The 14,143-nt window shown below is 54.4% G+C and overlaps 6 protein-coding genes across 6 annotated transcripts; 4 read left to right on the top strand and 2 right to left on the bottom strand.

The window, feature by feature from the left end:
• Positions 1–1,072: 1,072 nt before the first annotated feature.
• JN550_005858 (uncharacterized protein) lies at positions 1,073–2,224 on the top strand (the record flags this gene model as incomplete). The annotated part of the gene is made up of 3 exons (XM_049317531.1): positions 1,073–1,295; positions 1,349–2,152; positions 2,205–2,224. The coding sequence occupies 3 exons, from the start codon at positions 1,073–1,075 to the stop codon at positions 2,222–2,224; spliced, it is 1,047 nt and encodes a 348-aa protein (XP_049172101.1).
• A 706-nt stretch (positions 2,225–2,930) lies between these two features.
• Positions 2,931–4,150, top strand: JN550_005857 (uncharacterized protein; the record flags this gene model as incomplete). The annotated part of the gene is made up of 2 exons (XM_049317530.1): positions 2,931–3,513; positions 3,573–4,150. 2 exons carry the CDS (start codon positions 2,931–2,933, stop codon positions 4,148–4,150), a joined length of 1,161 nt encoding a protein of 386 aa, XP_049172100.1.
• Positions 4,151–4,867: 717 nt separating this feature from the next.
• Positions 4,868–6,226, top strand: JN550_005856 (uncharacterized protein; the record flags this gene model as incomplete). Its single annotated transcript, XM_049317529.1, has 1 exon — positions 4,868–6,226. The coding sequence occupies one exon, from the start codon at positions 4,868–4,870 to the stop codon at positions 6,224–6,226; it is 1,359 nt and encodes a 452-aa protein (XP_049172099.1).
• A 1,118-nt stretch (positions 6,227–7,344) lies between these two features.
• JN550_005855 (uncharacterized protein) lies at positions 7,345–8,475 on the top strand (the record flags this gene model as incomplete). Its single annotated transcript, XM_049317528.1, has 2 exons — positions 7,345–8,109; positions 8,191–8,475. 2 exons carry the CDS (start codon positions 7,345–7,347, stop codon positions 8,473–8,475), a joined length of 1,050 nt encoding a protein of 349 aa, XP_049172098.1.
• Positions 8,476–9,140: 665 nt separating this feature from the next.
• JN550_005854 (uncharacterized protein) lies at positions 9,141–9,477 on the bottom strand (the record flags this gene model as incomplete). Its single annotated transcript, XM_049317527.1, has 2 exons — positions 9,141–9,250; positions 9,336–9,477. 2 exons carry the CDS (start codon positions 9,475–9,477, stop codon positions 9,141–9,143), a joined length of 252 nt encoding a protein of 83 aa, XP_049172097.1.
• A 1,299-nt stretch (positions 9,478–10,776) lies between these two features.
• On the bottom strand, positions 10,777–14,127 carry JN550_005853 (uncharacterized protein; the record flags this gene model as incomplete). Its single annotated transcript, XM_049317526.1, has 3 exons — positions 10,777–13,385; positions 13,440–13,798; positions 14,015–14,127. 3 exons carry the CDS (start codon positions 14,125–14,127, stop codon positions 10,777–10,779), a joined length of 3,081 nt encoding a protein of 1,026 aa, XP_049172096.1.
• Positions 14,128–14,143: the final 16 nt, after the last annotated feature.

Here is a 14,143-nt window from a genome sequence, read left to right as displayed (position 1 = left end):
CGAGAACCACTCTTCGTTGACTTAGACCTCTTACTATTCCAGTTCATATCTATCGGGGTCGAGACCAATCCGAGGGTGGTGTCACACTGAACCAGATGGTGCAGAACGCGTGGTCAGCCCAATTGGGATCGTCGCTGGACATACCCCTGGCTTTACAGCCTCATAAACACCTCGGTTACGCTTGTTTGCCTCTATGATAGCAATGCAGCTGTTATTGTGGTTCGCAGGGGTTGAATGCGAGCTCTTAAGGGAGACTCACGGACGTTGACCTGCAACCTTGGGCTAAATGGGAGTTGCTGATCTTGTTCCGAACTATTCCTGATCGAGGTGCCCGTCAATCTGGGCGGACCAATGCCAAGCGTTGTAAAGGCCCTTGCCCTTTTGCGTACGTTTCACAATGATTGCTCTCTTTGCTTTATTTCGACCTCAACCCCAGGGAGACCCAGAATTTCCCCGCTGCTACCTTGTAAGCTTGGATAAGTTATGCCTTTGAATACCACCGCGCGCTCTCATGCGCCAAGGACCGATGCGCGAAACCTCTGGATCATTCGCTGTACATCGTAGGCTTTAAGCAAATCCTATCTATAGCCAAGCCGTCGGATCTATAACGCCCCCCACATGCAATGGTAATCCAAGGTCGGTTTCTTATTCTTCCGCTATCATGGATAAATGGGCATTCTTACCCCCAATCGCATTGATTTGATCTCGTGCGTTCGGTTTGATGACGTTCTTCTCATGGGGTAGCAATCTAATTTATGTACCGAACTCTGGTGCCAATTTCAAGCCGCCGCGGGAAGTACCAGACTTTCGAGTTCTTGGCATCTCATTCTACTTTGCAATTGGGCACAGAACAGGCCCAGGGTTCGAGACTACGTTGGAAATTGACGAGTTGGACGTTCTCCGAAGGAAAACGAGGGCATAGCACATCTCTCCTACATAAATAGCCCACCTTTCCAAACTCAAATGTTGAACATGGGATGATCTGCGGGTAGTCCTAGACTCATTGTCCTATGTCTGAGAGTTTAGCGCACCAGAATTACTCCTTCGAAGATACATCTGTATAGCCAACAGGATGAAGGTCGCAATTGGTGCTAGCCTGTTGGCCGCGTTTGCCAATGCGGCATCCATCAACCTAGCGAGGAAAGCTACTGCCCTCGATGTGAAGCTTGAGATGGTTGGCAACACGGCAGTGAAGGCCACAATAGTCAACAGCGGGGCTGAAGACCTCAAGATATTCAAGACTGGTACATTCTTGGAGGATGCAGCGACCGAGAAAGTCGAAGTATTTCAGTCCAGTGAGGAATCTATCGTCTTGGACCATGTGAAGCGTGATTGCTAATGAACCAAGGCTCTAAGATTCCATTTGATGGTATTCGCCTCCGTGTTTCCACAGCGGCACTGGACGAAGATGCCTTCCGAACGATATCCGCGGGCGAGGTCATCGAGGCAGAGTTTGACATCGCTCATATGCATGATCTCAGTGCCGGAGGTGTCTTCGAAGTTGTCACGAATGGAGCACTGTCCTACGCAGAGGCAGGCAGCACGGAGATTGCCGGCATCGTACCGTTTTCGAGCAACACGCTCTCGGCGCAAGTCGATGGTGTCCAAGCTCGCGCTGTCCGAAGTGCTTTCTTGAAGAAGCGTACCGCTGTACAGGCTGACTGCACTGGCTCCAAGAAAAGCGCCGTCACGGCGGCACTCAGCAATTGTCAATCGTGGGCAACCCAAGCCCAGTCAGCGGCCACTGCTGGGACTAGACTCACTGAGTACTTCAAGAGCAGCTCGTCCTCGGTGAAGAGTACCGTCTCGGGCGTTTTCCAAAAGATGGCCTCGGAGTGCGGCAGCACTACTTCTGGGGCTTCCAAGACATACTGCTCTGACGTGTATCAATCTTGCTCGTCTGGTGTCCTCGCATACACGCTACCCTCGGGAAGCTACATTGCTTATTGCAACCTGTACTTCACCGCGCTTGATGCTGTAACACGCACCTGTCACGAACAGGATCAAGCTGGCACAACTGTTCATGAAACGACGCATCTGACGCAGATCAAAGGCACACAGGACTACGGCGTATACGGATATTCAGCAGTTCGGTCCCTTTCAGCTTCGCAGAACTTGAACCACGCCGACACCTACGCCTTATATGCTCAAGGTAATGCAACTCTTAACGCGGTTGTCATTTGTTTTACTAACCCAGTTTCTAGCTATTGTTCTCGATTGCTAAAAGGTGCATAACAATAGAGGCACGTGGATTGCCTCAGGCTTATGTTATACTGAGGAGTCATATTAAGATAGCGTATTTAAAACACTAATATGACATCAGAAGACAGAGCCTCCTAATTCCTCGCCCGTGATTGCCTTTAGTAGAGATGGAAAAGCAATGCCAATGGGTATATCAATTCAGTAGAAACTGATTGCCGGCCACTCTTTATGGATCCGCGGGGGTAGTCGCTGGACATGGTTGCCACTAGAGTCCGCGTTCTTCTCCACGACAAGCTGATACTATAGTATTGAGTGCGCATCTTTGGAGTAGGCCAGCCAAGAATTTTCCGTAGTGAGGAACGTGTTACTTGTTTCGAACAGGCGTCAACTCATGCACAGCTCATTTCCCAAATCGCGTCAATGCTACCACCCAACTGCACCGTCCGATAGTCTTGGATCAACTTTCTTGACTCAGACATACATCTCTTTGGCGTATTCAGCTAAGACACAAAAACTCTCATTAGCGCATCACATGGTACCAATCAGAGACGCATCGCCGACTTCTCTGTTCTGAGATACTTTAATGATGCGCTGTGTTTAATGAGCTTTTTTTTTTCACTAGCTGCTCAATTATAGAAAGAGCAGCATGCACATCTGCTCACACGTTGGAAAATTCATCCCTACTATAATTTCCAGGTAGTCAGTTCGACCACCGCTTCCTCGTTATCATGAAGATCTACGCGACAGCCGTGCTGCTTGCAAGTGCTTGGCCGACGCTCGTAGCAGCACTGCCTTCATCCAGCAGAAATTTGAACCCGAGTGCGCCAACTGGCTCTTCCAACGTCGTCACCGTTTCCGTTTGCAATACCAAATACCAATATGCCTCCAAGAACTGTGCCCCAACAAAAGTGACGACCATTACTCTCCCGCCAAAAACGATCACGCTCACGGTTTCTACAACTACAACAAGTACTCTGACACCCATCGCCAGTGTAATAACAGCGACAGCTACAAGGACCGCTACGGCAACAGTCACGGGCCCTACTAATACTGCTACTGTGTCAACAACGGCGACCGTCGTGGTAACTCTGAGCACTACCAGCACGACCACCCAGACATCTGCAATTACTGCATCAGTCATAACCTCTACTACAACTATAACAATAACAGTGCCCACTCCGCCTGGCTTTACCAATGTCTACGACTCGAGCGGGCTGACCAACTTTATGCCGATGAAGCGCGACGAACTGCACATCGAGCGCAGCCCGAAAGTTCCGTACAACAATTATAAGTACGGAAAAGTTGTCATTTGTAAGTACTCGTTTGCAAGCATAGTCCGCAAGACAGGTTCCAAGCTCAACTTCCCCAAGGCACCGTATCTGTCCAGACCAAAGTCACAAAAACCATCACCCAGACGAGGACAGTCACAGTCACTGGGCCTACGCAGATCTCGACGGTGGTTGCGCTCACGACCACGACTTTAACATCAACTGTCGTGCCCCCGGAGGCGACCGTGACTTCCTCGACCACACTGACCTCTACAACAGTGCTTTCATTGACCACGGCGGTCACATCTTTCATCACGACCACGGGGGCAGTTACCGCTACCAACACATCTAGTGTCTATGCCGCTTGCCAAACCAACAACATCCTAGGCCCAAGGATCGCGAATGGATCTTATATTGTCGGGAGCAACCCCATTGACACCACTGACATCGATTTCTTTGTTGCTCCCTCCGCGTATGACTGCTGTGTGGCATGCATGAACACACCCGGCTGCCAGTATAGCCAGTTCTATTCTACCGACAGTATGCAAACCACGTGTGTCACCATTTCCAATGCAACGGTTTGCAACCCTGGAACATTGGCCGGATACATTGCCATAGCTGTCAACCCCCCGCCGGCTAACATATCCGTGTCGAATGGGGCTTGTGGTGTATTGCACTAAGGTTGCAACCATGCGTTTCTCTGGATATCACAATGGCACTAATGGAGACTCTTTTCATTTTTTTCTTGTCAAGGGGTTCCGTGGGGATAGATTTCTTAGCGCAATATTTCCCCAGCTTCGCTGAAGCCGCTTGACTTTCTGCCAGTATATCTTGACTTTGGCTTACAGCTGATATATAAGGTACAATTCACATTATATACCATCTCTACATTCTCATGTTATCAAATCTAAAAGAGAGAAACTTGAAAGATAGGACAGACAACACCGTTTCCCAGGTGGCCCCTGGTCGAAGCTTGACGACAACTATGAGTGTTTTCTCTGATGCCAATACTATGCACTTGGCCAGAACGACCTGACCCCACATTTTAATGGCAGAGAACACCAGTGGGGGACTACAGGGATCAAACACAGTCCTGCCTTGTACCTATGTCTTCCAGATAGTCCTCTAGGAAGGTGTAGCCCCCCAAACTACACGGGCAGAAAGCCGATGCTATTCGGAAGCCGAGACGGAGATACGTGGAGGCTCATGTGTGGAAAAGTGGGCCGATGGTGATCATCCAGCACCGGCCCTGCCGGCAGTCGCTATTCAACGCGAACAAAGCGTATGCCTTTAGTGCGCCGCTCGACTCCGCAGCGTTATAAATAGTTGCGTGAAGACCAATTCGCCGCGATGATTCACTTGTTCGCATCATTGCATGCGCCGCTGCTGAATATATGATGGCGACTCTGGCATTGGCATCTTGGGCCACTAACTTGACTTACACCGACCTCAGCCCGTCGGTGGTCGATGCGGCTGTCAAAAGTGTATACAACTGGGCTGGCTGCGCGATTGGCGGGTATGGCCAGGATGCGCCCCGTATTGCCCAGGCCTCGACCCAAGCCTTCTTCGGCGGGCCACCCACGTCTAGCATCCTGGGTGCCAATGGATCAATCAGCGACGCCTACGCGGATGCGCAGCTCGCGGCGCTCATAAACGGCATCGCCTCCCACGTCGACGACTACGATGACACCCACCTGGAGACCATCATCCACCCGGCGGGACCCGTCGCCAGCGCGCTCCTGGCCGTGGCCGAGTGGCAACAACCGGTCACGGGCCAGGACTTCTTGACTGCGTTCGTGGCCGGGGTGGAGGCGGAGTGCAAGCTGGGATTGAGCGTCTCCCCGGAGCACTACGACGTTGGCTGGCACATAACGAGCACCACAGGGTCGGTCGGCGCTGCGGTCGCGGTTGGCAAGCTGCTTGGGCTAAATACGACCCAGATGCAGCATGCCATTGGCGTGGCGGCCACTCAAGTCGTGGGCATGCAGGAATTCTTTGGTTCCATGACCAAGTCTTTTCATGTCGGCCGGGCCGCCCAGGGTGGAATGCTCGCTGCCCTCTTGGCGAGGAATGGATACACAAGCTCACTGCAGGCATTGGAGGCCAAGTACGGGTGGCTTCACGTTGTGAGCACCCGCGAGAATGCCACGGCGTACTTCGACCAGCTGGGCCAAGCATGGGAGATCGAGAAGAACACCTTCAAGCCCTTCCCTTGCGGCATTGTGATGCACCCGACCATAGATGCAGCCACGCAGCTGCACAATGCGTCGATCGAGCAGGGCAAAAAGATGTCTGATGTCAAGAACATCAACTTGCAGGTCAACTCCGAGGTCCTCGTTCTCACCGGAAAGACAGCTCCTACCACGGGTCTTGAAGGAAAGTTCAGCATTTACCATGCAGCGGCGGTCGGGTTCCTATACGGCGAGGCCACGCCGTCTCAGTTCACTGATGATGTGGTTAACAACGCTACGGTGGTCAGTTTGCGGAAGAAGGTCAACGTAACCACAGATGATGAGAAGTTTCGCACAGATCAAGCAACAGTCACTGTTGAGTTTGAAGACGGGAGTACGATCGAGAAGCATATCGAGCATGCTATTGGGAGTTTGGAAAACCCGTTGACCGAAGCCGACTTGAAGAAGAAGTTCGTTGACCAGGTCTCCAAACAGATAGGTGAAGTACGGGCAGAGAAGGCTTATGCTGCTTTCACGGGGATTGGCAACTTGACTAATGTGGGGGCTTTGCGGATGCTATACTAAAACTTTTTTTTTCCCCTGGCTTGATGATAAATGATATGGAAGGCTTCAGAACCGTTACGCTCATCGTTCCTCGGCACCTCGGGCACGACTTAAGGTGAAGCTAACTAAGAGTGTGATTGATGGTTCTTATCGGCTAGACAACCACTGCATTCGACGGCCACTAGGATTAGTTATGGTAAAGCTACAGGTTGGCTTTGCACCATGCCAGAACGCCCGTGATCCACCGCATGAAACGGAACCGGGCCCGCTATGGACGACCGGACATGATTCAGCAAACTCGATGGAATCGGATGGATGGGGACCCTCATCGGGGATAAAACGCGCCGTAGGGCTTAACGAAACATCGCCACCGGGCGGACCGACCAGATCTGACAGCTATCCCCGCAGCCAAGACCCTGAGTGTACTGTAGATCGTGGGTCAAACCCGCGCAATTGATGCACCTGTGGTGATATACAAGCTGTACTCAGCGTTTCCGTCACACAGCGTTGAGATGAATTATGGCAGATACTGACCGTGTTTCACGCCATGCAGCCATGCAGAAAGAGCCAATACTACCGTCCGGCGAAGTTGCAGACCAAAACCACCCCGCTACTGGGAAAAGCAGCAGCAGCAGCAGCAGGTCCGATGGTTCTGAGGCTGACCGCAATTTCGGCCAGGCAACGCCCTACTCATGCGTAGTCTGCAACGGGTCGACGCCCGAACTTCTGTAACAGACAAGCTACTGTGCCCCCGGCGCGGAGGAGCTTTCCAGAACCGTCCGTGTCCCGGTGCGGCAGCTTTCCGCACACGCTCCCCCGGTGGAGCCACCGCGCATACCGAGGCTGGTCATCCGCAGAAATGTCGAAATCTCTGCGCAATGCGCTGCAATTAGTAATGCGCGGGGTGTACGTCATGTAGTAGAGGCGGGGAGATATATTGCACCATAGAAAGGCTCGTCGGGGTGTTATATAAATGCAAAGTATCGCCCGTCTGCCGTGCATGCTGTCACTTCTCAGTTACTCCCACTGAACCAACCCCGCCATCACGATTCTTCAACTGTATTAGCGCGTCAGCACTCTAAATACAGCGCCATCCAATAAAAGAGAACCCCATACCGGAAGTCTGCATACAGTTCACCATGCCGGGCAACAAGACTCTCATCTTCAAGTCCGTCCCCGAGGGCTTCCCCGTCCCCGGGAAGGACCTTGCGGTCGAGGACCGCGACTTCGACCAGGCCGCCCCCGCCCCCAAGGGCGGCATCACTGTCGAGATCCTGTCGGCGTCGTACGACCCGTACCTGCGCGGCAAGATGCGCCCGGCGCACATCGAGAGCTACGCCCCGGCCTTTGAGATCAACGGACCCATCGTCAACACCACCGCGGGCCGCGTGCTCAAGTCGGAGAACTCTGAGTACCAGGCCGGCGACCTCGTGCTGGCCTTCACGCCCCTGGCTCAGTACGCCGTGATCCCGGACCCGGCCAAGGCCTTTGTGCGCAAGATCCAGAACCCGCACGGCCTGGACACGGACCTGTTCCTGGGCCCGCTGGGCATGCCCGGCCTGACGGCGTGGTCCGGCCTGTACAAGATCGGCAAGCCCAAGAAGGGCGAGACCATCTTCATCAGCTCGGCCGCAGGCGCCGTCGGCCAGGTCGTCGGCCAGGTCGCCAAGCACGAGGGCCTGACGGTCATCGGCTCCGTCGGCTCGGACGAGAAGCTCGACTTCATCACCAAGGACCTCGGCTTCGACTCGGGCTTCAACTACAAGAAGGAGAAGCCGGCCGATGCGCTGAAGCGCCTGGCCCCTAACGGTATTGACATCTACTTTGAGAACGTCGGTGGCGAGCACCTCGAGGCCGCCCTTGAGGCCATCAACAAGAACGGACGTATCCCTGTCTGCGGAATGGTAAGTTGACCCCCGCCTGGGTGATTTCTCCCGGCACAACACAAAAACTCGTGTGAAAGCCCCTTTTACTGATTCTCCCAGATTGGTGACTACAACACCCCCGTGGAGAAGAGACACGGCATCAAGAACTCCTTCCACCTGGTCGCCAAGACCCTGGAGGTGATCGGCTTCCTGGTCGGCAAGCCCGGCTTCGGCGACGTCTACTACAAGGAGCACCAGGAGACGATGCAGAAGTGGCTGGCCGAGGGCAGCTTCAAGCCCAAGCTGCACGTGACCGAGGGCATCGACAACGCCGCCGAGGGCTTTGTTGGCATGCTGCGCGGAGACAACTTCGGCAAGGCCGTCCTGAAGATCAAGTCGCTGTAAGCCAGCCGGCTACGACTTGCTTTCTTGGTCGGGGAAGAGGCCTACGAAATGACGAGGTGGATTTTGTTTTTCGTGCATCAAGATGGGTAGCGAAATTGCATTGGGCCGGAGTTATCATATCTCTACATGAATAGAATTGAATGAGTATCGATTGAAATATACTCGTTATCGATCATCAAGTATCCATTCTGGCTCGTGACACCTCAGCCATATGTTCTAGCGGCAAACCGAAAGTTCTTCTGAATTGGCCCGTGTATTCAGCATTTATCGTCATAGGCTATGATGATGTACACAGCGGACAAAAGCATACAAGAGAATCGAGAAAGCCAAGTACCACATCCACAGTCGGGAGATGGAAAACGAAACCGTCTGAGACGTCTATTGATCGTGTGCATGTTACCTATTCATTGCTCGTTACCCACTCCTATACTTCCGCCCCATACTTGTCCCCGGTCCATTCCCGCATGCTGATCTGCGCCCACTCACTCGCCCACTCACTCACTTACTCACCCACTTAGTCACTCACTCACACCCCATCCCGTCGCATCCCTTCACTTGGCGCCAGCAGCCCCGCCCTGCTCGTCCATCTCCAGCGCGCCGCAGAAGTGGCCCAGCAGCCGCACCCCGGGCCCGCTGGCGGCGCCCGGGTGGAAGATGCGCTCGTACTAGATGATGCAGAAGTCGCAGGGGAGCGGGCGCGGGATGCAGAAGCAGAAGCCGCCGCGGTCGCCGCCGCGCAGGCCCAGCTGCGAGTCCTGGTGCGGGCGCTCGGGGTCTTTGCCCTCGCGTGTCAGCCTCTCGCCCCAAGATGATGATGACGATGGCGGTGCCGGGCCGCGTTGGGGGAATGGACTACGTACCCATCGGTTGTGAGGCCATGGGCTGCAGCGCGATCTCCTGCATCTCGTCCTGCTGCTGCGGCGCCTGGGCCTGCTGATTGTTCAGGGGGGGGGCGGCGGCAGCGCTGCCGGACTGTTGGTTCTCGGGTTGCACGGGAGCCATGATGCGTTGATTGCTGGTGTATTGGAACTTTGGTGTGCTTGTCTATATTGAGACTCGATGGAGTGCGCGACTGCTCAGCCAAGGAAAACAGGATGCAGACGGGAACTTCTGAATATGAGAAGAAGCGGTGGGCCTGGATGGGTTAAAAAAAAACAAGCTTTTTCCTAAATGGGCGGGCTTGAAATGATTCTCGTGTCCTTGGGAGATGAGTTGTTGTCGTCAAGCAAAGCAAGGCTCAGTCAGTCGTCCGTGGTCATGTCGAGAACGACAGGCTAAGCTACCTGGGTGATCTAGCACGGTGGCACGCACAGGGGTGTGACGTCACCGCTTTCGCAATCCTTCGAGGCTGAGTAGGTACACACAGCTGAGTAGCGACGAAGGGACGGGATTGCGAGATTTGTCGGCACCCAGGGCAGGAAGTCACTAGTCATTGGCACGATCGATTGGTATAGCCCAGGCAGAGTCGAGCCTGTCTTTTGTGCACCATATCATATGCATTGGATTGGATGCTTCGTGGTCTATCAATATGCAAGTGCCTCCGTCCACGCAAACTTGAAGTGGGCGGTCTACAAACACGAGCAAGGTTCGTAGTATCCATCGGAAGTGAGTAAGCCAGTTGGCCGGTCATCAACTTCTCACATAGACACAACCGTCGTTGTGAGCAACAACAATAGGCGCCTGATAGAAATACTCTATTCTTACATGGTTCTCATAAACCATGGTTAATACTTTCGTCATCTTCGTAAGTGTACCGTGTCCCGCCTCGCCAAAACACCAGCGGCCATCCAATTCGTCTGCGCCCCCTACAACACTGAGAGCCAACAAGGGCCACTTCCCCGCGGTTCCTTGACCAGCCGACAAATAACCATGGAAATTGAACCTGAAATTGATGGCCATTAGAAACTCGCCCTGAGCAAAGTCTCCAGCCCTGGCTCCTCCTCGGGGCAATGGTACCAGCAGAGCTTGCCAGGCGCATGCAGTACCCTACAGTTGCCTTCCGTAGAAAAAGCGATAGTATAAAACAATATGCAGAATGCAAGTAGTGGCCAACCATTTTCAGCATCATTGCCAAACCCAGAACACCATACTTTCCAGGGCCTGACAGCGTTCAGGCATCGTGCACAAACCAAAACCGCTTTTCAAGCATGCGAAGCCGCCATCATGTACTGCGCCTCGAAACTCCAGGTGGTCATCAGTCATCAGTGGAAATGCAGTAACAATATAATATGACGCAATAAATGCGACAGGCCAGAACCCCGACAAGGCTCACGCGGCAAGGCCTCAACGTCGCGCCGCAGCTCATTGCCCTAGAGAGGGCCCACCATTATCATAGAGACCCATCATATCGCCAGGAAAATACTCCCCGAACCAACTCATCATGTCTGTCGACTCGAAGCTGGTCAAGTGCTGGCCAATGTCCGTCTCGTTGTCGTACGTGACAAGGGACATGCTCTGGCCCGTTGGACCAAGATAGGAATACCCGCTGGATGCTAGCCCGCTCTGAGCAAAGTTTGACGGTCCGCTGTCCGACGTATATGTCCCCGTGGGCGTGTTGCTCGAGTTTGCCCCGGTCCCGTTGTGGGACTGTGCCGAGTTCAGGTCCGTCATGGTGCTGGTCGGCGAGGCTCCTACTTGGTAGTTAGATGTTGTATCATATACTGAAGATTGCTGCGATGACGGTGTATATGACTTTGGGCCAACTGTGGCAGTGCAAGGTTGCGAGGGCAGGGCAAGATGGACCTTGGAGTCCGGCGTAGTCGGAGTTGTGCGAGCATCATCAGGGGCCATACCATCGAATCGGAGCAAGGGTTTGCTCTGGTTAGATGTGCCTGACATCCGACGAGGTTGAGGCTGGTTCATGGAATGTCGCAAGGCGGACGTGTTCGGCTGGGGGTACGCAGGAGGGTACATCTGGGCCGTCTCGGGCAGGCTTTGGCGTATCGGATCGTAGATCATGTTGCCAGGCGGCGTGGGCGCGGACGCGGGACCGCATGCTTGGGCGGATGGCATGGAGTTAGCTGGGTTACCGGGCGGGTTCTGGAACAGAAGGGTCAAGCTCGAGTTTGGGGAATTCGTGGTTCCGGTCAGCGACCAAGCCAAAGGTGGCCCTGGAGTTGGCGACGGGTGCTGTTCGACCTTCGTGATGAAACGTTGGATTGATCCGCTACGACGAGGTAGCTTGGTGCTCTCGTATTCTTCGCGTGTGTAGGTCTCGCAGTCCCAGATTCCTTCGGATTTCTGATTCAAGGCTGTCAATATATATCTGATCCCGCCCCAGTAGGCGTGCAGATACTCAAGCGCCTTGTAGCACGCTTGGTAGTTCTGAGTTGCGGCCGAGGCCAAGAGCGTGTGTCTCCTAGACTGCCTTGTGCCCGACGAAGCACTGGTCTTTGGCCCGACGGGTCGTGGTACCGCGAAGCCACCATTTTCTCTTGCCGGAGTGGCATCCCTCGAGACCGGCTGTGATGCGTTGGACTTCTCCGATTCGACGAGAAAAGCGCACGCGGCGATGTAGATGGGCTGCGAGGTGAACGGGTTGCCAATGCAACTCTTCGCGTCGATGAGGTTACTGAAGGCAAGTATGTCTGCGATGGTCTTGGCGCTGGACATGGACAACTCCCGGCTGTGCGGCGCCAGTTCATGCGCCTGGTCAATCTCGATCAGCGGTGCGAGAAGGGTCGGTTGATGCAGCACAATGATCAAGGCGTGGAACCAAAGGTGCAACAGAATAAACGTGGTGCCCTGACCCCTTTCCACATATTTCTGAAAATTCTGAGCATCAAAACGCAATCTTACGTGCTGCTTCTGGTGGAGCCTGGTGAGCTCGTGCTCCATGACGACAAGTCGCTCGATCCTCGCTTGAGTCAGGTCGCTAGGCTTGATCACCTTGTTCAAGACATCCGACACTCGCCCGTAGAGATAGATGATGTGGACCAGAGCCGGAAACGGGTCTGGGTAGGCAACTGGGTCTACCGATGTTCTGGGCATCTCAAGCTCGTAGTCGTCGTCGCGGAACGTGACCGGGCGGCCTGTGCCGGATGAGATAATGCGGTCAAGGAGAAAGACGGACCAGAAGGTGTCGATACGCTCCTGCTCCAGCTCCTTCTGTTCCTCCAAGCTCAGGGGGACCTCATCATCGCCAGGCTTAAACTGAGGCAGGTCATGGTCACTGGGTTTTCTGTTATAGAATCGCGTGTACCATGCGTCGCGCTCGCCCTGATATTTGACTCCGGCTTTCTTGTGCAGACCCAGGTCGACCGCCATGCGGATGGCACATCCCAGGTACATCCACAAGGCGCTATCCTGGTCTGCGCCGAAACCTTCATATGCCATCAACAAACAAGTCTGTACAGCTGCTACGGAGGGACACGGGAAGGTCTCCACAATCAAGGGCTTGACCCGGTTTGCAAACTGCTGGCCATTGTCTGCCTTGGAGAGCTTCCCCGCGATAGACCTATTGAAAGTCGGCGAGTCGGAAAACCGGGCTGCGAGAGCACAGACGGCGTCTACAAGGAACGGCTCTACCCTTTTCTCCTGGACCATTCTGGGGAACTTGTCTCTGCGGAGGAATGGATAATTGCAGCCGAGGTGAGTAAAGAAGATGTCGACCAGCTGGAGGATGACCGGGTGGACCGGGCTGGCATCGTGGGGATCATATACAGGTATGTCCTCCAACTGGTCACCTTCATGGTCTGAATGGACCGACGTGTAGATGCTGGGATACGACACGCCGGAGCTCGGGGAAGTTGCCGACATGGAGCTTCGTCGCCTATCGCGGACTTTCACGACCATCTGCTTGAAGCCGGGGACAATAGCCGTCGGCCCAAAGTAGCGAAAGTACGGCGTCCTGTAGCTGTCGTTTTGATGGTGTCGCAGCTCGGGAGACCGAATGCTCGGGCTGCGCGTATCTTGGGTAGAAATTGATGAGTTTCTGGCGATTGTTGGTCTTCCTTTCTGCTTACCCGATGCCTGTCGGCTCTGTGTCTGCTGTTCCTCCCAGTCTACGCTCTCGGTCTTGAGTCGTACGGAAGGGAAGCCGGCCTGGTGGGCGGATTCCGATAGGCGACGCGACGATGATGCGCTGTCGTCGGTGTCCTGTCGCTTGATGCCGTTCCTATTCGGTCTCCACTGGCGATGCTCATCGTGCATCTCGTCCTCGGCGTAGTCGCCACCATCGCGATCGAAGGACGCATCGTCGCCGCCTGGCCCGCTCACCGAGTCTCTCTTCTTGTCCGGCACGTCCGAGTATCCAAGACACTTGTGCCCGTTCTTGTTGCAGGTCGAGCATTCGGGATGCTCGCCAGCGCAGCGTGTCTTGCGTCTCCTGCAGGTTAAGCAACTGTCGCACCCCCAAGGGCCTGTGGTCAGCGCGTGCTATTCCGGGATCTTGGCCCGCCCCTCTATGGTGGGTCTGCATGCAGGAGCTTGCCTGCCTACAGGACCCTTCAATCCCGCATTTTATTTTGCGGCTGGACATTTGGGGCAATCGAGGTGGACGGGTAGGGGAAGATTGGGCAAGGTGGAGAAAAAGACATACGCTGCATTGATCCTCCTGCGCTTCTGCGGCGGCTGTCCCTGGTTGTTTACGAAGCGGATGGCCTTGGGCTGCTGGGACGGGTTCGGCCCAGAGCCGTTGGTGAGGGTCGCCATGGTGCTGGGGGAGATT

The sequence above is a fragment of the Neoarthrinium moseri genome (genome assembly GCF_022829205.1).
Source record: "Neoarthrinium moseri strain CBS 164.80 chromosome Unknown scaffold19_Wmoseri_CBS_16480, whole genome shotgun sequence".
NCBI lineage: Eukaryota > Fungi > Ascomycota > Sordariomycetes > Amphisphaeriales > Apiosporaceae > Neoarthrinium > Neoarthrinium moseri.
Note: the sequence above shows the minus strand (reverse complement) of the source record. Positions and strands in the feature narration are given on the sequence as shown.